Source organism: Gymnoscopelus microlampas (assembly GCF_963454915.1).
Source record: "Gymnoscopelus microlampas genome assembly, chromosome: 9".
NCBI classification, from domain to species: domain Eukaryota; kingdom Metazoa; phylum Chordata; class Actinopteri; order Myctophiformes; family Myctophidae; genus Gymnoscopelus; species Gymnoscopelus microlampas.
The window spans coordinates 56,872,572-56,897,131 of NC_139946.1; the positions used below are offsets into that span (position 1 = coordinate 56,872,572).

Sequence of the window (24,560 nt, forward strand, 5' to 3'; positions counted from 1 at the left end):
TCTGAACGGCCAAAGTATCGCGAGACTGTCCACCATTTCCTGTCTGGCGACCAAATCTCGCGATATCTCAGAGACAGAAACGAGACCTGCCGCTGTTTAGATGCCTCAATAAAATGATGTACACATGGAAAAGCAAGTGATTTGAAAACAACCTGTGGTAATTATGTCTTCTTTTATATTCCTGAACCCATTATATGACAAAGGTCACAATCGTTCATATATAGTGTTTGTTCATGAGCTGGTCCAGACGGCTCCATTCACTGTAATGTACTTCATCTAACTTCTGGTATGAGGTTTGCCATCCATGAGTGTCATGTCAATATATCTAGAGAACGGACGGACGGAACGTCTTTTCCTTTCAAAACCTTCCTAGGTGAACAGGGTGGGGTAGTCTACAGTCTACATAGCTGCTAATGGCTCATTGTAGAGCACCTGGGCCCGGTGCCTCCAGGAGTCTATAAAAGCCCTGCTCATGCACTTCAGTGATGACATCCAGAGGAGACAGGCTTGCTGTCTCCTCCAGATCTACACTGCTCTCCATGCCTCTGTTATGATACGTTTGACTATTCTTTCCATCCACACACACCCTGCACTTCACTATGTACTCTCGTGGCCAGAGCCAGTCATGACAGAGTGCGTTCCCACAGAGAGATAACAGATTTGTTTGCGATTAAAATGGAAGTCAATGCAAACACAGGACTTGGTGTGATGTTGCATGGAGCGGTGTCAACGAGGCAAACAGGAGGACGTGAATGAAGCCATCGGTCAATTCGGTATCTTGGCTCCAGATGGATAAATACACCCCCCCCCCCCCCCCCACTTCACCCTTCATGTCAGCATTGATAACATTCTGTAGGATGTGTTAGGATGTGAACCGACCAGGAACCAGCAACACAGGAAGACAAGAAAGGATTATGAGATGGAATATGCGGGGGTTTTATGTGAATTTATGCAGTGAAATTGCAGGAATTTGCTAAAATTGTGGGAACTTTGCGAAAAAAATGCTAAATATGAGAAGAAATAGCCGATCTACAAACTCACAACATGTCACTAATGCAACGTGTTGTGTGCGTGTAGATCTGCGATTTTTAAAGTAATCTTGCAAATAGTTGAAACATGTGGAATTCTTGAAACATTATAACACAAATCTTGTATTGGGGGTCCCTGGCACAAAATATTTCCGCAGTCAAATGCATTAATTTAGGGGTCTTTGAGTGAGTTGAGCTTTGCGAAACAGACATCATCATTGTGTCTGCCTTTCATTATTTTCAAGCCAACAAAGCAAACCTTTGTCAATTCTCTGCTTTTCAATTGCCGTACTTCATTGCTAAGTGAACTACTAATGCTAAACTACAGTTTAGTTATGTGGGTTTACTCTAAAGGGGATTTAAAATGTTTGCTTGCTTACAGGTGTTCCTATCTGCTTCCATGGAATACTAATACTTTGGTTTTCGCATCAAGTAGGATAAACATTAATGTCATTAGGAAAGTTTCTTAAGTTTTGACGGAGCAGTTTAATTTAGGCTACATTATTGAGCAAGGCATGCAAACACACCAGGGGTGAAAAAGGTGACAAGACCGAAGACCGCACATTTTTAGGGGAGTGGGTCGGTTTACAATCGACATGACCCCCCCCCCCCTCCGCCGAAAAGCTACACGTTAGCATGCCTGTGTATCTTCTGCTGCACTGTGCACAGAGCCGGTGCACGCACACACACACACAGTGTTTTTCACAGCACACCACGCTTTGTTTTGCTTCTGTGTGTCAACGTGAACGAACGGGTGAGGCGATGGCTTCATAAACTTTATGAGGAACAATGCGGGGATTGTGAATTCAAGCGATCATCGCATATTTAATGAGGAAATATGCGATTATTGCAGTGAATATGCGCCCTTTTTTAAAACTATTGACCCCCGCATAATCTGCGCCATTTGGCTGATTATGCAATGGATTATGCGATCGCATTATCCTGTTTTTCTGGATTGTCTAATATATGACGTTATATTTGATAACCTCTTGTTTTTGGAGAACATTGTATTAATGTTGCAGTGGTACATGGAAGTAGAATTGTAAACTACAATAGGTTACCATGTGATTCACTGTCTCCACTGAAGCATGTCACACTACTTTAGATTTGTTATCAGTGTGTTTTATTATTTAGTTTGTTTGATCAAACAACTGAGACAACACCACTGTCCAACAGAGAGGTCTACACAATGTGTTTTATTGTGTTTTATTGTGTCATGCCTTGTTGTATAATGTTGTGTTTCTTACCAACAGGAGAGCGATGTTGGAAGATATTATTGTATTGTATTGTATTGTTATATTGTGTTGTGTTGTATCATGGTGTGTTTCTTACCAACAGGAGAGCGATGTTGGAAGATAGTATTGTATTGTATTGTATTGTATTGTGTTATATTGTGTTGTGTTGTATCATGTTGTGTTTCTTACCAACAGGAGAGCGATGTTGGAAGATATTATTGACAGGAAGTCCCTCCTTCCTCAGAGACCAGCACTCCACTATACTTCCTGTCTGACTGGAGGCACACAGCAACACCTGAACAACAACAACAACAACAACACAGTTACCATTATAATTAACAATACAATGACTATTTAGAATGACTCCTGCCTCCTGCATGTCCTCTCACAGCATCCACAAACCTCCTCTTTGACCGTCCTCCTCTCAGGTAAGAGGAGAGGAGAAGAGGAAGGCCAGAGAGGAGGTTCATGGATGTATTATTAAGAGGAGAAGAGGAGGTTCATGGATGGTGAGAGGACATTCAGGCTGGAGTCACAGAGGAAGAAGCAGAGAACACAGCCAGATAGAAACACATGAAGACAATGTAAGCATTTATCAGACTCTCTCCAGAGTGATGTCAGTGTGAGGTCACAACAAGCAGAGTAAACATGAAGTATTTCATAAGTATATTTCACAATAAACAACAAGGTAAACAAACAGTCACATCAGTATTAGTGCAGAGAGAACAATGTAGAGCCTCAAAGAAACTATAGGATACCAGAGAAACAAGGAACCTAGTATCTGTCTAAAAACCATGCCATGTACAAATGTACATTTGTGGTCAAGAAAAAAAAAAACAGAAAGACTAAAACATGAGACAAAAGACCAACATATACATCAGACCCAAGACTTCAAATATTTTGCTGTCGTTGGATAAGATTTTGTCCACAAGTTGGTTCCATAGGAGAGATAACAGGCAAACGTTGATCAAAGCGTAAAATGAAATGTTTCATTTTACACTCTCAAGAGTTAAATATCCACAAGGGTCCATCTGGTTACAAACTCCCCATACTTTAGCTGGTGACCACCTGGAACCCCCTCAAGGGCCACTGCTGGTCCCCGGACCACTGGTTGAGAACCACTGCTTTACACCACTGGACACTTGGAGCCTCACCAGCCGATGTCACGTCCAACATGGTGTAAAGGAAACAATACATTTACACTATGGAGCATGATCCAATGTGTGTTGTACTGGGTGGAGGTCATCACCAGTGTGGTGTCATGCACACACACACACCCTCCTGTACCTCTGTACCACAGTGACACAGTCTATGGAACATATTTTAGCCGGTGCCTTACCCATTATCCCTTAACTTATTTGCCATTGTTTTACATATTTTTAAAAACATTTTCAAATAGTTCAAATAGCCGATCTACAAGCTCACAACGTGTCCATGTAGATCGGCTAGTGGAACTGTTTGAAAATGTTTTTAAAAATAGTTTTAAAAAATGGCAAAGAAGTTTAGGGATGATATGTATGTATGCAAGGTTCCCAGTTCGATCCCGGGCTGGGGCGCTCCCCTAGAGTTATTGTCGAAGTGTCCTTGACCAAGACGCTGAACCCCTAATTGCTCCCGATGAGCAGGTTGGTGCCTTGCATGGTTTCCTCCGCCATCGGTGTATGAATGTGTGTGTGAATGGGTTAATGGCACAATCAATGTAAAGCGCTTCGGATAGAAGCGCTATATAAATGCACCATTTACCATTTACCATGTAAGGCACCAGCTATAATATGGCCTTAAGTGTTTCTCCTACATACCATACAGGGACACTGAGCTTGTAGCTGAAATTGAAACAGGCTATTAAACACTGAAAGGATGTTTGTTACCATGGTGACAGCCTCTATTCTTATGATGTTTAGTCTATGTCATACACGGGCATATGTATGACATATTATAGATTTCAGCTGTTATGATTCATAACATGTAAACATGACCCGCTTTAATGACTTCAGTCTGTATTAGTAGCTTAATGACTAGTATTAACATTCTATTGTCTTTTTTTATGTCAAATGTATTTGTATTTAAGTTCATGAAGTTAACATAAGTATAACTAAATGTATTTGAAATGAAGTAAAAATGTTACTTTTCAGCATTCTAATTAAAAAATAGCAAAAGTAGCAGATCTACAAGCTCAAAACGCGTCGCACTGCTATGCGTTTTGAGCTTGTAGATCTGCTACTTTTGCTGCTGCTCTTTTTTTTCCCTCAACACCAAAAATACTATGAGCTTTACAAAAAGCTATACAATGAGGTTGTAGATCTGCTATTTTCGGCTAGTGTTCCTCCCAGAATAGAGATGCTATAGGGTTCAAGAGGTTTATGTAAAAGATTTGACGACCCCGCCTGTGGTAAGTCTCAGGACCCCCTAGCCTAGGGGTCCTGGACCCCCTGTTGAAGAGCCCTGGTCTAGAGACTGAACGGTCCTGGTCAGGCGTGCTGTGGCAATGCATTGTGGGTCATTTATTCAGTGAGCATGCTGGGAGGCCATAAGGTTAGGAGGGAGTTGGAGGATTGATTGAGGAGAAAAAGGGGGGAAAACAAAATTGGCTACTCAACTCTAAAAAAAAAAAAAAGATAGCCAAAAAATAGCAGACCTACAAGCTCACAACGTGGCTATTTACATTACAGCTGCACAACTAAGTATAAAGTAGTGAAAACTCAAACCACAACCCATAAACCCAATATCTAAATGTCTAAAAGTCATCTTAAAAGGAACTCTGGTTGATAAGCCTTGTATGCTTTTCTATAAATGCCCTCTCTTACTCTCTTAAGATGAAAGACATTTAATTCATAAAAAAAAAAAGGTTAGTTAGTTTGTATAAAGAAACATTGATGGCAGGCGTGGAGATCTGGGTCGAGGCTAGAGGGGGTCGTCCGCACGGAGATCCCCCCCCGGGATCTCCGTGCCTGATTGATGGTAAGAATAGAAACATCTGGAGGTATAGCAGCACGTTTATCTAGACATCTGTGCAGAGAATAATGAAAAGGGGCAGAAGCGACCCCTGCTGGTCAACTACAAGAACTAATCACCTCTTTACAGGCACCAAAAACACTATGGTTAATTATGTCGTTTATCAATGGAACGTAGAAACCAGCTTAAACTGGAGCCCAGGAATCAGTGTACGACCACCTCGTCCACGTGTGATTTATCAACCAATCGTATCCAGCCAATCCCAGCGTACACATGTTCTGAGGCTTGATAAATCTGATGGCTGCAACCGCCCGATCTTTCAGAAGCGTGACCCTGTGAGTTCTTCTAGGAAGCCAATGAGAAAGAGCTAATTCTCCATCGGAATTGTTACGCCTCCGATCATATTAGTGGAGTCTCACACACGTATTAGCGTCGGCAGGCAGCCTGAGCTGTCAACAGAACAGCACACAGACATACGCTACACCTGACACAAATATAACAACATATGACCTCAATCATAACACTGTGAGTCCAGTTGAACAAACTTAAAAGTGTCATATAGTCAGAACAATGCAGTGTGGAAGATGTGGAGATACAGTAGTAATGTCATTGTGTTCTATGCAGTGGTATGCTGGGGTGGGGGCATCAAGGCTGGGGAGCTAAACAAGCTCCATCATAAAGAAGGCCAGCTCTGTGGTGCCGTTGGCCTCCGTATGGAAGGAAGGGCTGCAGTCAGTCACAGAGAGGAGGATTAGAGACAAACTTAACCCCTCCCATCCACTCTATGGTGAGCTGCAGGATATGGTCCTGTGTCGACCCTGGTCTATTCTGTTTATGTCCATCTGTGTTTGATGTGTCTCTGTTTGTCTGTACATTATTCATTTATTTGCTACACTGTGCTGCTTTAACGCCATGATTTCCCCTCAGGGATTAATACAGTATTTCTCATCTCTCTCACCTCAATGTAAGCTACTACTAGTAAATCACAAACTTCTAGCCATCGTTGACTCTTTAAAAACATGTATCATATAAAAGGAAGTGAAATGGATGACTGATGAAGCATCCAACCTAATAGATTGTTTTTCATACCTCGCTTTTAAATGCTTGTAATTCTGTCACCTGTTAACCCCGTAAATACAACTATACCTATTTATGTTAGGGATACTTACTTAGCTAGTGAAGATGTTGGGTTACATCATTTTAAGTGAATATTGTCTCCTGCATAATGTTTACATGCCTGTCAGACGGTCAGACAATGCTGCTCCACATGTCTATGATGGAACAAACAGGTCTAATCCTACACGTCCTCAGACCAGACGTGAGATCTGAGCGGGCCGTACGCTCAAGCCAAAGTCAAAGATAGATTGATACATGTCGACGATTGTGGTGATCTCAGCGTACGCCCGGTTTTCGGTCTGCGCAAGCTTGATGAATTAGGCCAATACCTATGTTTCACATTCTACTGGAGTTGTGGGGACATTTGGCCGGGCCAAGTATTATGTGTCAAGTATAGTCACACATAATGTAAGTTAATGTTAGGGTTAGAGGTAACAGTACAGAGGTAGCAGTAAATAGGGTTAGGTTAGGGTTAGAGGTAACAGTACAGAGGTAGCAGTAAATAGGGTTAGGTTAGGGTTAGAGGTAACAGTACAGAGGTAGCAGTAAATAGGGTTAGGTTAGGGTTAGAGGCAGTGGTGTGTTCCAGGTTTTTTCGGAGGGCATAATATAAATATTACCTCCCACACGCACAGCATGTGCGTGTGTGTGCATACTGTATGTACGAGCGTGTGTGGTTGCCAAATGAAATAACCGCTCTATTGTTAAGTAGTTCATGTGTGGAACTCCAACGGCCAGCGGTCATTATCACATCAAGACAACAGTCACACATAAGCCTTCACCTCAGACACATTATCACATGAAAACGTCTGTTTGAACTGAAGTTTACACCCCAGCCTAGCTCTGGTCCATAGCGTTAGAAGGAGTTCTCCTTAACGCTATGGTACTGACCATCCTTTCCCCTCAGACCCGCGGTAACACAGGCTGTGCAGCCTCTCGGTTTTAGTAAAAAATACACTTTCTCTACTCACCAAAACAAAGATGGTTTTATGGAGATAAAAGCCTATTCTACTTAGTGGGAACACAGTGAGCCCCCACCTCACGTCTAAAATACACTTTTTGGCCAGAAAAGAAAATATTTCACCGGAAGGAAAGATTGTCCTATAGCGTTAAGGAGAACTCCTTCTAACGCTGTGGACCAGAGCTAACCCCGGCCCCTCCTCCTGAGTATTAGACACGCTTCCTCTGACGGTTTCTGGATGGCTACTACGCTTGGCTACGACATATTTCTGCATGTCACACACTACGTGTATAGCGTAACACGGTAGAACACACCACTGGTTAGAGGTAACAGTAAATAGGGTTAGGTTAGGGGTAACAGAGGGTTAGGGGTAACAGAGGGTTAGGGGTAACAGTAAAGGGGTAACAGTAAATAGGGTTAGGTTAGGGGTAACAGTAGAGGGGTAACAGAGGGTTAGGGGTAACAGAGGGTTAGGGGTAACAGTACAGGGTAACAGAGGGTTAGGGGTAACAGTAGAGGGGTAACAGTACAGAGGGTTAGGTTAAGGGTAACAGAGGGTTAGGGGTAACAGAGGGTTAGGGGTAACAGAGGGTTAGGGGTAACAGTAGAGGGGTAACAGAGGGTTAGGGGTAACAGTAGAGGGGTAACAGAGGGTTAGGGGTAACAGTAGAGGGGTAACAGTACCTGTTCAGAGTTCTCTCTGGTGAGGAAGTGTAGGTGAGTGACAGCATGGTACTTATCTCTCCTCAGAGGGTCTGTGGTACAACGCATGAACAGAGAGGGAAGCAGCTCTGTGTCTATACGACACTTCTCATTCACCACACTGACTATCACCTACACGCACACACACACACACACACACACACACACACACACACACACACACACACACACACACACACACACACACACACACACACACACACACACACACACACAGTTGTATTAGTGTTAAACGTGTGGAATAAGGACACAGTAAAGCTCATGTAAACACAGTCACATGCATGACAACACATTTCTACTGGATAAACATGGCTGCTTGTAAACGTAAACCCTTGACCTTTAACACTAGAGCAGTGGTTCTAGAACACATCATGTCTTATTGGATCTTGAAAAGCAAAAAGCACATCATTTAATAGAGTACAGAAGTCCTGACGTCACTCGTTCATCCCCTGGGTCATAAAGTCATTTCTCTATGGAGAATAACATTGGGTCATCATAGAATCGTCTCATATAAGAATTGTGTTCCAAAAATAAACAAACTGTCTCTGTGATATTGTCAGGGAGGAGGCTCTGTATGGTTTATGATAGTCAGTCACTTATATTTGACACAGTCTGTTTCTGGTGAAAATGTAACTAATTCGGCGGAAGTAACATTATCGTTTTCTCACCGTCAGTTGATGCTTGATATCCATAAGAGTCAAACCGCCGCGGGATCATTTGTTTATTTTTGGAACACAGTTCTTATTTAATTGACGTGATATTAAACACGTCTATGGGGATTCAGAACGGGGGGAAAACCGCGACCCAGGTAGGATGTGTAAATGACGTCAGACTTCGGTGCTCTATACTAGTGTCACCTTACAAACATTCTGTTGATGATTGTTTTCTTGCTCTTGCCAATGATGCACATACTGTATGCTTCATGTCAGGCTGGCTCACCCACAGCTTTTAAAACTTCATCTTAAAAGGCATGGTTCACCCCCCAAAAATCTGAACTATCCCTTTAACCCAGATTGATATTTGTACTCATGTTTAATTGTATTGTGTGTTTATTTGCATTGCATAATGTATGTATTTGTGGTTATGCCTACTGTACAGCACTTAGTTCCATTCTGTAGTTTTAAATATGTTTTATAAATAAAGTTCTTTGCTTGACGAAGTCACACAACGAAGCATGAATCAGGCTCTAGTTAACGAGGAGAATATAAAGGAGTCTGAATGTCTTCTAGGATAGAATAGTAAGCTGATAGGAGACAGAGAGAGAGATGGGGGTGACATGTAGCAAAGGCCGTCCAGATCAGGACTCGAACCCGCGACGCGCTGTCAGGCTACTTTAGAGCCTAGGTGCCTGGAGTCTCAAGTTCTATTCAACAGAGAAACTATTGAAGATATCTCACCCATAGCTGTGTGTGTTATAATGTGTATTATATTGTGTATATATAGTGTTACCTTATAGAACTGAACAGGAGAGGAGGAGCTTCCGTCCGTAGCCGCTACAACGATGTTTCCTCCGCTGGTGAAGGCGATGTCGGCCATGGCCACACGTCCTCTGAGACGACACAGACTCTCACTGGCCGACAGCAGCATCCCGTTGGGTTTTAACAACGATACTGTGACCAGACCGCTGACCGTTACGCCTACCCAGCCCTCCATGGGTTTACCTGAAACATTACATATGTGTTATACCAGGGGTCTTCAACGTTTTCTGCCCAAGGACCCCCTAGCTGAGAGAGAGATGAAGCAGGGACCCCCTCTATATTGTGTTTTAGATTCAACTTTTTTTGTTGACGTTTACTGTTCTTTTGTCCCTCTACACCTATACCTCGCCTCGCTGCGAGGCGTTGTGAGCTTGTAGATCGGCTATTTTTGGCTAAAGTTCTCCTCAGAAAAGGGATGCTAGGGTTCAAGTGGTTATGGTAAAAAAAAAAACATATCACACAAACATTTGGCGGACCCCCTGTAGTGACTCCGAGGACCCCCTAGGGGTCCCGGACCCCCTGTTGAAGACCCCTGTGTTATACTGAGTGTGCTTCCAACATCTGGAGAGAACTGAGCTCCTGACTTCTGGGTAGTGAGTATAGCATTTTTCTTATTTTAGCCAGTTGCTAGCAGTTGTACCCTAAGTGCTTTCCTATTAGTGCTGTATTATTAGCTTGTGTTAGTCTGTAGTTTATATTTGTATTATATTTGTGCTTCAAGCAGTAGCCTATTGATACTCTGTGTCTGTCTGTCTCACAGAGCACTGTAAGAAGTAGGTTCAGCCAGAATAGGCCAATTGATTGCCCTGTTGATTGCCTCGTCACTCAAGGGTCATTATGGCCGATCTGCACGTCACAACTTTTTTCTGTTCTGGCCCCACAGTGGTGGAATGAACTTCCCACTGATGTCAGGACAGCAGAGTCACTGATGTCAGGACAGCAGAGTCACTGATGTCAGGACAGCAGAGTCACTGATGTCAGGACAGTAGAGTCACTGATGTCAGGACAGCAGAGTCACTGATGTCAGGACAGCAGGGTCACTGATGTCAGGACAGCAGAGTCACTGATGTCAGGACAGCAGAGTCACTGATGTCAGGACAGTAGAGTCACTGATGTCAGGACAGCAGAGTCACTGATGTCAGGACAGTAGAGTCACTGATGTCAGGACAGCAGAGTCACTGATGTCAGGACAGTAGAGTCACTGATGTCAGGACAGCAGAGTCACTGATGTCAGGACAGTAGAGTCACTGATGTCAGGACAGCAGAGTCACTGATGTCAGGACAGCAGGGTCACTGATGTCAGGACAGCAGAGTCACTGATGTCAGGACAGCAGAGTCACTGATGTCAGGACAGTAGAGTCACTGATGTCAGGACAGCAGAGTCACTGATGTCAGGACAGTAGAGTCACTGATGTCAGGACAGCAGAGTCACTGATGTCAGGACAGTAGAGTCACTGATGTCAGGACAGCAGAGTCACTGATGTCAGGACAGTAGAGTCACTGATGTCAGGACAGCAGAGTCACTGATGTCAGGACAGTAGAGTCACTGATGTCAGGACAGCAGAGTCACTGATGTCAGGACAGCAGGGTCACTGATGTCAGGACAGCAGAGTCACTGATGTCAGGACAGCAGAGTCACTGATGTCAGGACAGCAGAGTCACTGATGTCAGGACAGCAGGGTCACTGATGTCAGGACAGCAGAGTCACTGATGTCAGGACAGCAGAGTCACTGATGTCAGGACAGTAGAGTCACTGATGTCAGGACAGCAGAGTCACTGATGTCAGGACAGCAGAGACACTGATGTCAGGACAGTAGAGTCACTGATGTCAGGACAGCAGAGTCACTGATGTCAGGACAGTAGAGTCACTGATGTCAGGACAGCAGAGTCACTGATGTCAGGACAGCAGAGACACTGATGTCAGGACAGTAGAGTCACTGATGTCAGGACAGTAGAGTCACTGATGTCAGGACAGCAGAGACACTGATGTCAGGACAGTAGAGTCACTGATGTCAGGACAGCAGAGTCACTGATGTCAGGACAGCAGAGACACTGATGTCAGGACAGTAGAGTCACTGATGTCAGGACAGCAGAGTCACTGATGTCAGGACAGCAGAGACACTGATGTCAGGACAGTAGAGACACTGATGTCAGGACAGCAGAGTCACTGATGTCAGGACAGTAGAGTCACTGATGTCAGGACAGTAGAGACACTGATGTCAGGACAGCAGAGTCACTGATGTCAGGACAGCAGAGTCACTGATGTCAGGACAGCAGAGTCACTGATGTCAGGACAGCAGAGACACTGATGTCAGGACAGCAGAGTCACTGATGTCAGGACAGCAGAGACACTGATGTCAGGACAGTAGAGACACTGATGTCAGGACAGCAGAGTCACTGATGTCAGGACAGTAGAGTCACTGATGTCAGGACAGCAGAGTCACTGATGTCAGGACAGCAGAGACACTGATGTCAGGACAGCAGAGTCACTGATGTCAGGACAGCAGAGACACTGATGTCAGGACAGCAGAGTCACTGATGTCAGGACAGCAGAGACACTGATGTCAGGACAGCAGAGACACTGATGTCAGGACAGCAGAGACACTGATGTCAGGACAGCAGAGTCACTGATGTCAGGACAGCAGAGTCACTGCCCATCTTTCACCGCAGGCTGAAAACCCACCTCTTCAGGAAACACTACCCTTCCACTCAGCCTTGCCTGCTTGTTGTTAACTAGTTGTACGAACTCTTGTTTTACTGTTTTATTGGATCTTGTTGATTCGATACACTTATTTGTTTTATCTCTTGCTCCTTTGATTTTCCTATTTGTCTCATCTGTTTAAGAAAGTAGGTAGTTGATATATGTCACTTTTACCTTGTTTTAGAAGAGAATGCACTTCAGATTTCTGGTGATTAGTAGTTTCGTTCCCTACCTATGTTGAATGCACTTATTGTAAGTAGCTTAGGATAAAAGCGTCTGCTAAATGACTGTAATACTATATATATACTTATATATACTTATATATACCCCTACCCAGCCCTCCACAGGTTTACCTGAAACATTATATATGTGTTATACTCTATCTATCTATCTAGCCATCTAGATAGATAGATGGATATCGTGACACGTTGTGAGCTTGTAGATCTGCTATTTTACACACTCAACCTGCAAACTCTGTGTGAACACTTGAGTTTGTCTTTAGTTTTTTTGTAAATTATTTGCAAATACATTATTCTGTGAAATAAATATATTTTTCATGTATTTCACTGATAGTTATACTATGTATACAAAGAAAAAACTTCCTGCCCTCAGAAAAACAACCAAACTAAAATGATGAGATTTCCCCCCCCCCGTTCTTACCTCCAAATAAGGTCAGAGAAGGAGCAAACTTCACCCTGGAAAACTTCTCCCCGAAGTTGGTGGATCCAGACTGGACGAGCAGATAATAAACAGTTAACAACAGTTCATCTAACTAACTGATATTATCCACTATACATTATACTAGACAGGGCTTAAGTGTTTGATCTACATTAATGTCAAAAAAGTTAAAGGAAAATCAGGTTTCTCATTTATTCATTTAATCATAACATGGATCAGTCAGAAGGTGATACATATCTACATGTAGGGCCAGATTAATGAAGGGATTTATACTTAAGGTCTCTAGATGACATAGAGCCAGTCACTGGTTTGTAACATGTAGAATCCACAATGTGAGGCTCTATTAAGACACTCTGTATGGATTCATGTCTCCTGGATGAGTCCAGGAACAGTGTTATTGAGGATAGAGTTAATCCTGTGTCTCTGGTTCTCATCCAGGCTGTGTAAACACTGGAGAGACAACCTCTATGTATGAGTTTATAATGTCTTGTTATGTATTTGTTGTGTGACATGTGTATGTACTCTATGGACCCCCTGTGTGTCTGGAATAAAGTTTGAATTGAATTGAATTAACTCTGTTATGTAACCATGACAGAGTAACTAACTCAGTAACTAACTAACTAACTGCCAGCACAGAGTACAAAACACTGACATTGGTCTTCAAAGCAACCAAAGGTATATGACACCTCCGTATCGTCAAAGCCTGATCACACCCTACAACCCCTCCTGCTCTCTCAGATCAGCTAACACAGGGAAGCTGTCAGAACCAGTCGCATAACGAGGCAATAGTAGGCCCCGACGTGAGGTGGTCACAGCGGGCCCTCATGAACGCACATGCACACGCGCAGCGCGCGTGCATGCGCGCCCGGACTTTTGCGGCCGGACTTTTGCGGTTATTAGTGGTTTCTGATACTTTTTCCGTGGGTTTCTACATGCAGAACCAGTTTAACTCTGTTATGTAACCATGACAGTAACTAACTCACCATCTCTACATGCAGAGCCAGTTTAACTCTGTTATGTAACCATGACAGTAACTAACTCATCATCTCTACATGCAGGGCCAGTTTAACTCTGTTATGTAACCATGACAGTAACTAACTCACCATCTCTACATGCAGAGCCAGTTTAACTCCGTTGTGTAACCATGACAGTAACTAACTCACCATCTCTACATGCAGAGCCAGTTTAACTCTGTTATGTAACCATGACAGTAACTAACTCACCATCTCTACATGCAGGGCCAGTTTAACTCTGTTATGTAACCATGACAGTAACTAACTCACCATCTCTACATGCAGAGCCAGTTTAACTCCGTTGTGTAACCATGACAGTAACTAACTCACCATCTCTACATGCAGGGCCAGTTTAACTCCGTTGTGTAGCCATGACAGAGCGATGATGGGGTCTCCATCCACAGAGCTGCCCAGGCTGGACTCCCAGCTGTTCACCAGATGTTCTGACATCATCCAACACTTGATCTGTCCATCACCGTCTGATGACAGCAGCCTGGAGCCTGGAGATACGTCAATACATCAATTAATCAATCGATACATTAATGAATCAATCTGTATTGATCTGTCTATCATGTCTGCTGACAGCAGTGTGGGACAAACACAGTACTGTAACATATAGACATGTAACACACAGTAACATGTAGACATGACAACATGGACTAAGGATCATGATGCCCCCTGGTGGACATTTGTGTGAGGTGTAGTGACAGTTAAGACCAAGCAGGCTTCATCAGTGATAACCTGGACGGTGTTGAGGAGGTGAGAAAGAGGAGTCACTAGCCCCTCCCCAAATGAGGAGATAGACTGACTGAATGACACCTTCATCTTCCTCCAGCAGAACAATGACAGACTGTCTGTCCTTTGTGCAGGAAGACATCTGTAACATCATGTCTGTTCACACTCAAATTAACCACAGTTATGGGGATTTCTACATCTCTGTCTGTCTGTCTGTCTGTCTGTCCATCAAACAAATCAACATAGGACCACAATGGAAACATGTCCCCAGGACTTTGTGTTATCCTTTGGATTTGATTTGATTTGATTTATTTGAAAAGCCAAAACCACTTGGTCACCGCAGTTCGAGGATAACACAAGAAAGTCCTGAGACTTATTTCCGTTGAGGTCCTCTTACAATTAACAATCAATACGTTAAAAAGACTTTACAATACAACACATGTAACTAACGTAACAGTACATAGACACAAGTGACATACACAGTACAGACACAGTACACATTATTACACAACAATACAAAACACAAGTAACATTCACAGTACATACATACAAACAATACAAGAACACAAGTAACATACACAGTACACAAACAAGTGCTACCTTATCTTTCCTAGTCTAAAGACCCTCTATAGGGGAACCTTTTCTAATAGACATGATTTAGTTTTGTATTTAAAAGTCCTCAGATTTGTTGTCAGTTTGACACTGTTTTCGAGGTCATTCCACTGTGTGGCTCCTATGTAAGTAAATGATTCCCTGCCTACTTTACTTTTAAAAGCCAGAAGGCTCACGTCTGCTACACTGGCTCTGGTGAAAAAATGGTGTACTTCACTTCTCTGAGTAAAACATGTCTTTAAAAATACGGGGACCTCTCCATATATTATCTTATGAAACATGGTCAATCTGGCCATGATTACCCTGGATTCTACTGGGAGCCAGTTGAGTTCTCTAAACTGGTTCCTACCTATATGGGATCTGGGTCCTAACCCTAGAATGACCCTGATCAGTCTATTCTGAGCTGACTGTAGCTTTGTTTTGAGGGAATTCATTAAGCCCTCGAACCAAGATGTACATGCAAAATCAAAATGGCACATAATAAGAGAATTGGCCACCACCTGTTTTGTCTCCCTATCCAAGTACCTTGCTGTCCTTGCCAGAAATGTAGTCATTCCGGAGACCTTGCTCAGTACCTTGCTGGCCATAATTCGGCCATCTAGGTTACACTCCAAGATACAACCCAGGTATTTCACCGATGATTTTGCTTCAGTGTAGTCAGAATTTAATTTGACCTTGAAATCAGGGCTCTTTCCTAATTTGATCTTAGAGCCAAACAGTATTGATTCTGACTTCCCTGTGTGTAAAGATAACTTATTATCTATAAGCCAGGAATTAACATTAGTCAATTCCTCACTCAGGGAACTCTCCAGTGTGGATTGATCCTTATGGGACATCAGCAGAGCAGAATCATCGGCATACAAGAACAAATCACAGTTACAGGCGTCTGTCATATCATTCACGTATACCAAAAACAGTGCTGGGCCTAGAATGCTTCCCTGAGGAACACCACATTTCATGATGCTTGAATCAGACACAACACCATTTACCTCTACCCTCTGTTCGCGGTCCGTTAGGTAGGATTGAAACCATTTGCATGTTACCCTGTCTGCCCCCAGGGCATCAAGCTTGTTGAGAAGTCTAGTGTGGTTCACTGTGTCGAATGCTCTCCGTAAGTCCAGTAGTACCATTCCACACAGCTTCCCACTATCAACCTCTTTCCTAATTTGTTCTGTTAAGAATAGTAAACATGTGTCGGTTGAGTATGACTTTCTAAAGCCTGCTTGGAGTTTGTACATTAGATTGTTCCTATTTAAGTACTCGTTTAATTGGTCATTGATTACCCTCTCAAATATTTTTGACACTGAACCCAAAACTGACACCGGTCGATAGTTACTGGGGTCATTTTTGGCTCCTTTTTTTATACAGGGGGAGTATTTTGGCCTTTTTTAGGTCATGGGGGAAGACACCCTGCTCAATTGATAGGTTGAAGATGTGCGTGATACTGGGCGCTATCTGCATTGCAGCATCCCTTAAAAAGAGAGGAGCTATTCCATCCAGGCCTGTGGCCTTAGCGCAGTTGATCTTGGACAGCATCTCATAGACCACCTCCACCTCCACCTTCTGCAGGGAGAATGAGCTCGAACACACTCCTTGTTTCCCATAAAACTCCCTGACCCTGTCAATGTCATAAATCCCAGGTGCCAATGGCAATTTGGAGACCAGATCTGCTGCGACATTTGTGAAATAATCATTGAATTTATTTGCAACCAATTTTTGATCAAATACCATCTCTTCATTAATTTTAAGGCCTATATTACTGCATTTATTGCTTTTGACTTTATCTGCTGCACCTAGTTCTTTTAGAGTCTTCCAGAGTTTTTGTGTGTTGCTTTTATTTTCTAATATTTATTCTTTATAGTGAGTCTGTTTTGTGCTAATAATGAGCCTCTGAGTTTTATTCCTCAGCTCTCTCTAAAAAGGGCCAGATCTTCTACAGTGTTCGTTTTACAATAGCTCTTGTGGGCTTTCTCTCTGGACCTGATTGACTCCAAAATGTCATTATTGAACCAGCGGCTGGACCTCTGTTTAATTCTCACCTGCCTAAGTGGTGCGGTTGAGTCAATAGCTTGGTGGAAGATCTTCCCAAAAGTTTCCCATGCTTTATTGACACAGCCACATGTTAAACCTGGAGTCCAGTCCTTCTTGCCTATTGTCTCTATGAATTTTTCCGCTGTATAATTTTTTAAAGTCCTTCCTTTTAGCCTTAATGTGTGTTTATGTTATAAAGTGTGATTATGAGTTCCAAGGTGAGCCTGGACAGAACATCTGCTCTGACATCATCCATCATGGTACAGGTAGCTGCTCAATCATCTTTAAAGAGTAAAGTATAAACTATCAGATGTCTATGTGTGTATGATAATGCTGTCAGAATGAATTTCGTGTTTCAAAAATAATTTGAATGTGAAAACAAATGTATAACATTTGAATGTAAAATTGCCATTCAAATGTAGTTTAAAAATATATATATATATATATTGTTTTCTTTTTCCTGACCTACCATTGCAAAAACAAATGATTTCATCATGTCTCGCATGATCAACAATAGAGTGTGAGTGCATGCACTGACTACACACAGAGAGTTAAGAACGTATAGTCACTGCCATTATACTGTACCACCCTGTGTGTGTGTGTGTGTTGTGCACGCTCGACCGCACGCCTGTGTCACACCATGTTGGCACACACACACACACACACACACACACACACACACACACACACACACACACACACACACACACACACACACACACACACACACACACACACACACACACACACACACACACACACACACACACACACACACACACACACACACACACACACACACACGGTGCAGGCCTACAAACACACAAAAGACGTGTAGGACAGCTCACCTGATTGGTCCCACTCCAGACAGGAAATTACCTCAGCGTGGCCAGAGTTGATGGAGTAAACATCCCAGGGGTGTTCTGTATCGATGATGTGGATCATGTGACTCACATCTGCAGCCAATCAGAGAAGAGAGAACATCATCATCATCATCTTGGTGTTAATCTCCCATATGAGCAAAAACATGAATCAGCTCATCTGCTCATGATGGCAGACATTTTAAGGCAATTAACAAGTATACATTTTACAATGTCGTCATTATTATCAGACGCTCTTTATCCAGAGTGACTTACAGTAAACAAGGTAAACACATACATAGAATATTACAATATAAAATGTAATGTCTACTGTCTCTCAGTACCTTTATCTTCGTCCTCAGCCTTCAGGTCTGTAGTGAAGGCCACCAGGTTCCTACAGGACCAGGAACACACCAGAGGAATGGAGGGACAGTGGTTGTTCTTTGGCCTCTTCTCCCACTCACACACATAGGTCACCTCCATCTGTAGATAGAACCACACTGTTAGAACCCACTCACACACACATAGGTCACCTCCATCTGTATGGATAGAACCACACTGTTAGAACCTTCACTAGAACCTATAGAACACACACAACACCTCCATCTGTAAAGAACCACCACAATACTGTTAGAACATGTAGAACAGTGGTTCTCAACCTGTGGGGGCCGCCACATGATTTTGGGGGGGATAGTTCACCCAAAACATTACTTTTTTTCTATGCATTAGTCACCCCATGGAGACATGAATTCATGGATATTTCTTTGTTTTTGTCTCATTCCTAAGACAATAATGTGATGACCAGCGGACCGGTAGGAGACACAAAGGAGACTCTTTGTGTCTCCTACCGGAACCGCTGCCGGTGAGACAAAAACTAAACAATATCCATTATTATTATTATTTAAGTAGTTAAATAACGTCTGAAAATACACATTAACATGAATCCAACATATTAATATAAAATATAATGTGTAAACTAACAAACACAAACATTAATGTACACACTGATGTCTAAGGTTTAATCTAATCAGCTATGAGGGGTCTTTGACCTGAAAGACCCCTGTAGAAATACTGTCACACTACAGGTTTAACCTTTCAACTCAAAACTTTGTTTTAACCAAAGATGTCTCTTATACTTATATATTCCGGGGACCCCCAGGGGTCCTTGAGGGAGTTCCAAGGGGTCCCCAGCTAAATGATGGATAGTTAGGAACCAAATGGACCGTTACAGGTCTGTAACTCTGAGAGTGTACACATGAACCAAAAGAACCCTAACGGGTCCATTTGGTTCCACGTACACTCTAGAGTTACATTAACATAGATTTTACAATACAAATTGGGGTCCCAGAGATAGAAATGTCATTAAATGGGGGTCCGTAGCCCTAATGTATGTCAACCTGGAGGTGGTTGAAATTTTGAATTAAGAATTGAGAATCACTGCTAGAGGCGTAACAGTCTTCTCTTATGGGGGTCCTTGGCATATTATCTTTTCTAATGGGGGTCCGCAGGCTATGAGTGTGCATTTAGGGGTCCTTGACATGAAAGACTTTGAGAAGCACTGATTTACACTAAACCTTTAAGTTAAGATCTATCTGTGTCACTCATTCTCCACTTTGATGTCATTATAAATAAAATCTACATATGGTTATTGTTATAAGAAGCTAAAATGCACCATAGAGTTAAATAATAAAACATTCATGTAATAATAATACCAGCGCATTTTAGAGTAAAACAAAACAACTTAATATAAATATAGCTCTGGTCCAACGCTGTGGTACTTTATACATCCTTTCTCTGATCATCACAGGCTGAGCAGACTGAAGTCTTTAGTCAAAAATAAAAACTACAATTTCTCTATTTATTTATTTATTCACTAAAACAAAGTGTTTTATGGAGTTGAAAGCCTACTCTACTTAGTGGAAACACTCTGAGCCCCGCCCCCTCCCCACCTCACTCTAAAACATTGCTTCTCAAAGTGGGGTCTGGGGACCCCCAGTGGTCCTTGAGGGAGTTCCAGGGGGTCCCCAGCTAAATGGATAGCTAAGAACCAAATGGACCCTTACGGGTCTGTAACTCTGAGAGTGTACAAATGGACATTTGGTTCCATTTGTACACTCTCAGAGTTAAATTAACATAGATTTTACAATATAAATTGGGGTCCCAGAGATAGAAATGCCATTAAATGGGGGTCCATAGCCTAAATGCATGTCAAACAGGGGGGTCCTTGAAATTAAAATGTTTGAGAATCACTGCTAGAGCCGTAAAAACCTTCTCTTATGGGGGTCCCTCAGGCATATCTTTTCAAATAGGGGTCCGCGGGCTAATAAGGGTCAATGTGGGGGTCCTTGACATGAACCACTGATCTATAACACACTTTATGACAGAAAATACAATATTTCACCCTGAAGGAAAACATGTAAAAACCAACTGTTTGTTTGTTCCGCCTCTTTTACTAACAGTTACCTTTAAAACCATTAAAAACACTCAGACTGAGCAGCTCAGCTGGTTATTATTATTACAGTAACATGTAATAACATAATAACACTATAAACATGTTCTACTTCATAATAAACTTCTTACCATTCATTCATTTCAACACGAACAACATCCACAGAAACAACAACAATGCGACTAGGACCCCTCTAGGACCCCTAGAGGACACACAGCTGTCTGATACAATGCCTGGCTGTTAGTGGGGAAAATGTTCAAACAGCCTGAATATAAAATAGGGCTTAATACGTGGTTAATGTATTCATGTTTTATTAATAAGCATCTAAATCAAATATTGTTTTGCGTTACGGGCGTGTGTGTGTGCGTGCGCGTGCGCGTGCGCGTGCGTGTGCGTGTGCGTGTGTGTGTGTGTGTGTGTGTGTGTGTGTGTGTGTGTGTGTGTGTGTCATGGCTCAAACTTGTTCCCCGTTTTGGCACTTTCTCCATTTACAACCCGTACATCTACATAAAGGTTATTATTTCAAATATAAAGTGCTAAAACCACCATTATAGATGTATCAATCTAAATAGGGTGGTCTTAAGTACATGTATTTTCCGCATTAGTAAATCAAAAGTATTTTAATTTGATTGGCGGTCATTTTCCTCATAGAGTTATAATGTATCAGAGTGTAATACACCTCCCTACCGATAGGGTCACGTAGTTGAAAGCATATAAAAGACATTTTAAGAAAATGGCCACCGATCAGATTAAAATGCTTTTTATTGAACAAAACAGAGAATACGGATACTTAGACCCAAACGTTTACATTTCTAACATCCATGACCGTGGGTTCAGTCCTTTATATTTGAAATATGAACGTTTATGTAGATGTACAGGGAGGGTGTAAATATAAACAATGACAAAACCAGGTTGAAGTTCCGCCATGACTGTTATGACACGACAGTCATGTTTCAGGGCTTACAGCCGGACCGGAAGTTCCCTCTTATCCTCTCGTCGTTGACTTCCGGGAAAGAGGCCGTGACAGAATGTTATGAACATCAGCAGCTAGATGCTAACCGTTAGCTTCCCTTTAAAGAACTACAAGAACTACAAAACTAACCGACATCTAAAGCTGATATTTAAACCAATATCTGATCCATAAGAACCAATGAAAACGACGCTCGAGCGGCCAGTGGTAGTGTGGACGGACAGCTAGCGTCCCGAAGCTAACTGTTAGCCTGTGTGTGTTTAGTGTGTGTGTGTGTGTGTGTGTGTGTGTGTGTGTGTGTGTGTGTGTGTGTGTGTGTTGGGTGGTAGGCTAAGCTAAGCTAACGTTAGCTGCTTTGTGTTTATTTCCTATTGAATGGTTTAATAATGATTATTAAACTATGATAGTGTTTATAACATAGAATAAGCTGTTATAACGTCACAATAATGTGTTAATAACAGCTTTATGAAGCTGTTTGGGAGCAGCTTATAGTGTGTGTGTGTGTGTGTGTGTGTGTGTGAGTAGAATATCAGATCTGTAGAACCTCATACTCAGTGTGATGGACAGCTCTGTGCTGCCGCGTGAGAAGCCTTCCTCATCCTCTTCATCACACTGACGTCATCATCCTCCTCAACATCTGGAAGAAAACACACAGATGTGTTTTCCTACCAGCTGCAGTGATGTGAGTACTTTTACTCAGAGTAGAAAAGTAGAAATAACAGGTTTTATTGACCTTGTAGACCAAATAACATGCTGGAAGAAGTTATCAGATATTTTATTCAAGTAAAAGTATCAATAACACAATATAAAAATACTCTGTTACAAGTGAAAAGGCCCTGTGTTCAAAATGTTACTTGAGTAAACGTACACAAGTATTGTCATCAAAATATACTTAAAGTACCAATAGTAAACATACTAAAATGTTTGAAAATAGCAGATCTACAAGCTCGCATCGCGACGCGCTGTGAGCTTGTAGATCTGCTATTTTCATCCTCCTCCTCATCCTCAACATCTGGAAGGATCAACACAGATGTGTTTTCCTACCAGCTGCAGTGACGTGAGTACTTTTACTCAGAGTAGAAAAGTAGAAATACTCTATTTTTGACAGGTTTTGACCTTGTAGATCTGCTATTTTTTGAATATCATAAGTATAACACAGGAATGGTGCTTTAACTGTTTCAATGATCTAAAAGTAACTAAAGTTAATAGATTGTAAATATCATTTAGATTACACAGCATGTTATTTAGACAACAGACAGATGACAGATGGTATCCTATAGTTATAGTTTAATCTATTTAATCCGGTAAAGTATATCTGTGTCATTTTAACATTTCTTTGGCTATTCAAAAATAGCAGATCTACTGCCGCGGTATGTAGATCTGCTATTTTTTTAAATGTATGCACATTTTTTATATATATATTTTTAAAATGAACATTGGTAACTCAAATCTTTGCTTCTGAGGGGGTCCCTGGAACAACACATTATGAGATATATTTTTTCCTTTTTCAAAAACCTGTTAGAATATAGAAAACTTTGTTAGAATGGTCCTCAGGTCTCAATGGGTTTTACATCTAATGGATAACTGCCTAGTGTCAGTCACTTTGAAAAACACAATGAGATATTCAAGTCTCCATGGGGTGATTAATACATAGAAAAAAAATATTATGATAAATAAAATGGACATCTTCTTCTTTGTGGTGACCAGGTTGTGTCTCTCTTTGTCTTTGTAACACAGATCTGGGAGGAGTTGAGTGTCTGTGAGGAGCGTCTGAGCTGAATCCTCTGAGATCTAACCCAACACATCAACCAGCTGCAGATACAACAGGTCCTGACAGATCATTACAGATCATAACAGATCATAACAGATCATAACAGATCAGAACAGATCATAACAGATCATAAACAGGCCCTGACAGAGCAGAACAGATCATAACAGTTCATAACAGATCATTACAGAGCAGAACGGAGCATAACAGATCATAAGAGATCATTACAGATCATAACAGATCATAACAGATCATTACAGATCATTACAGATCATAACAGATCATAACAGATCATTACAGATCATTACAGATCATAACAGAGCATAACAGATCATAACAGATCATTACAGATCATAACTAGGGCCGGGACTTTATCGTGTTAATTTCGATCAATTAATTACAAAAGAATTATCGCGTTAAAAAAATTAACGCATTTTAATCGCGCCTATTTTTTTCACCGCGGAACGTTTCTCACTGGACGAGTTTCAGACGGACCTATTATCCAGCGCACCAGGTTGGTGCGCTGGTATTATCGGTCCGCCTGAGAAGCTGTCTGAGAAGTGAGAACGACGTCGTTCTCACAACAACAGAGCAGCCACTGAATGAAGACGTGCCGCATAGCCTGCTTGATAATGTTGGCTGGGCAAATCAGAATCTGTAATGGATGCTGCCCCCCACGCGCGCGTTTGTCCCGTTTGGGGGGGGGGGGGGGGGGGGGGGGTGGGGTTGCACGATGCGGTGCGGGTCACATGCGCGCGATTTTTTAATAATTAATTAAACGACTATAAAACAACTAACAACAACACACTCTACCAGCCTCCAATGGTGGCAAATTAGCAGATCTACAAGCTCACAATGCCTTGTGCTTGTAGATCTGCTATTTTCACATGGTTACTGTATGTTTTATAATATTAATCGAAATCTACAAAGTAACTTGTAACTAAAGTTTTGAAATAAGTTTAAAAGTTAAATATTTGCCTCTGAGATATATTGGAGTTACTGGAGTAGAAGTAAAAGTATTAAAAAATTGGAAATAGGCGTATTCGAGAGTCCTCAAAATTGTACTTAAGTACAGTTCTTGAGTACATGTACTTAAAGACGTTTACCAAAATCCATTTGAAAACAATTTTTCTCACTGATCTCAGGTCAAATATTGATGTGCGATTAAAATGCGATTAATTTAGATTAATTAATTACAAAGCCTCTAATTAATTAGATTAATTTTTTTAATCGAGTCCCAGCCCTAATCA

At 41.9% G+C, this 24,560-nt stretch overlaps 2 protein-coding genes across 6 annotated transcripts in view; one reads left to right on the plus strand and one right to left on the minus strand.

Moving 5' to 3' along the window:
* Positions 1–20,821, minus strand: part of LOC311052304 (mediator of RNA polymerase II transcription subunit 16-like) — a 47,138-nt gene extending 26,317 nt beyond the window's left edge. For 2 of the 3 annotated variants that reach the window (XM_084067195.1, XM_084067194.1), the window contains exons 1-8: positions 20,704–20,821; positions 18,468–18,606; positions 18,112–18,219; positions 14,216–14,385; positions 12,855–12,924; positions 9,465–9,676; positions 7,977–8,126; positions 2,453–2,558 (exon numbers count right to left, since the gene is read on the minus strand). In XM_084067195.1, coding sequence (XP_083923321.1) covers positions 2,453–2,558; positions 7,977–8,126; positions 9,465–9,676; positions 12,855–12,924; positions 14,216–14,385; positions 18,112–18,219; positions 18,468–18,606; positions 20,704–20,706 — 958 coding nt within the window. In that variant the 5' untranslated portion in view covers positions 20,707–20,821. Of the gene's footprint in view, positions 1–2,452; positions 2,559–7,976; positions 8,127–9,464; positions 9,677–12,854; positions 12,925–14,215; positions 14,386–18,111; positions 18,220–18,467; positions 18,607–20,703 lie in introns of those variants that run through there. The other variant, XM_084067196.1, reaches the window with a different exon arrangement.
* A 763-nt stretch (positions 20,822–21,584) lies between these two features.
* Positions 21,585–24,560, plus strand: part of tmem259 (transmembrane protein 259) — a 298,209-nt gene continuing 295,233 nt past the window's right edge. For 2 of the 3 annotated variants that reach the window (XM_084067792.1, XM_084067795.1), the window contains exons 1-2: positions 21,585–22,224; positions 23,280–23,369. The gene's annotated coding sequence lies outside the window, so the exon portion shown is untranslated. The remainder of the gene's footprint in view (positions 22,225–23,279; positions 23,370–24,560) is intronic. The other variant, XM_084067793.1, reaches the window with a different exon arrangement.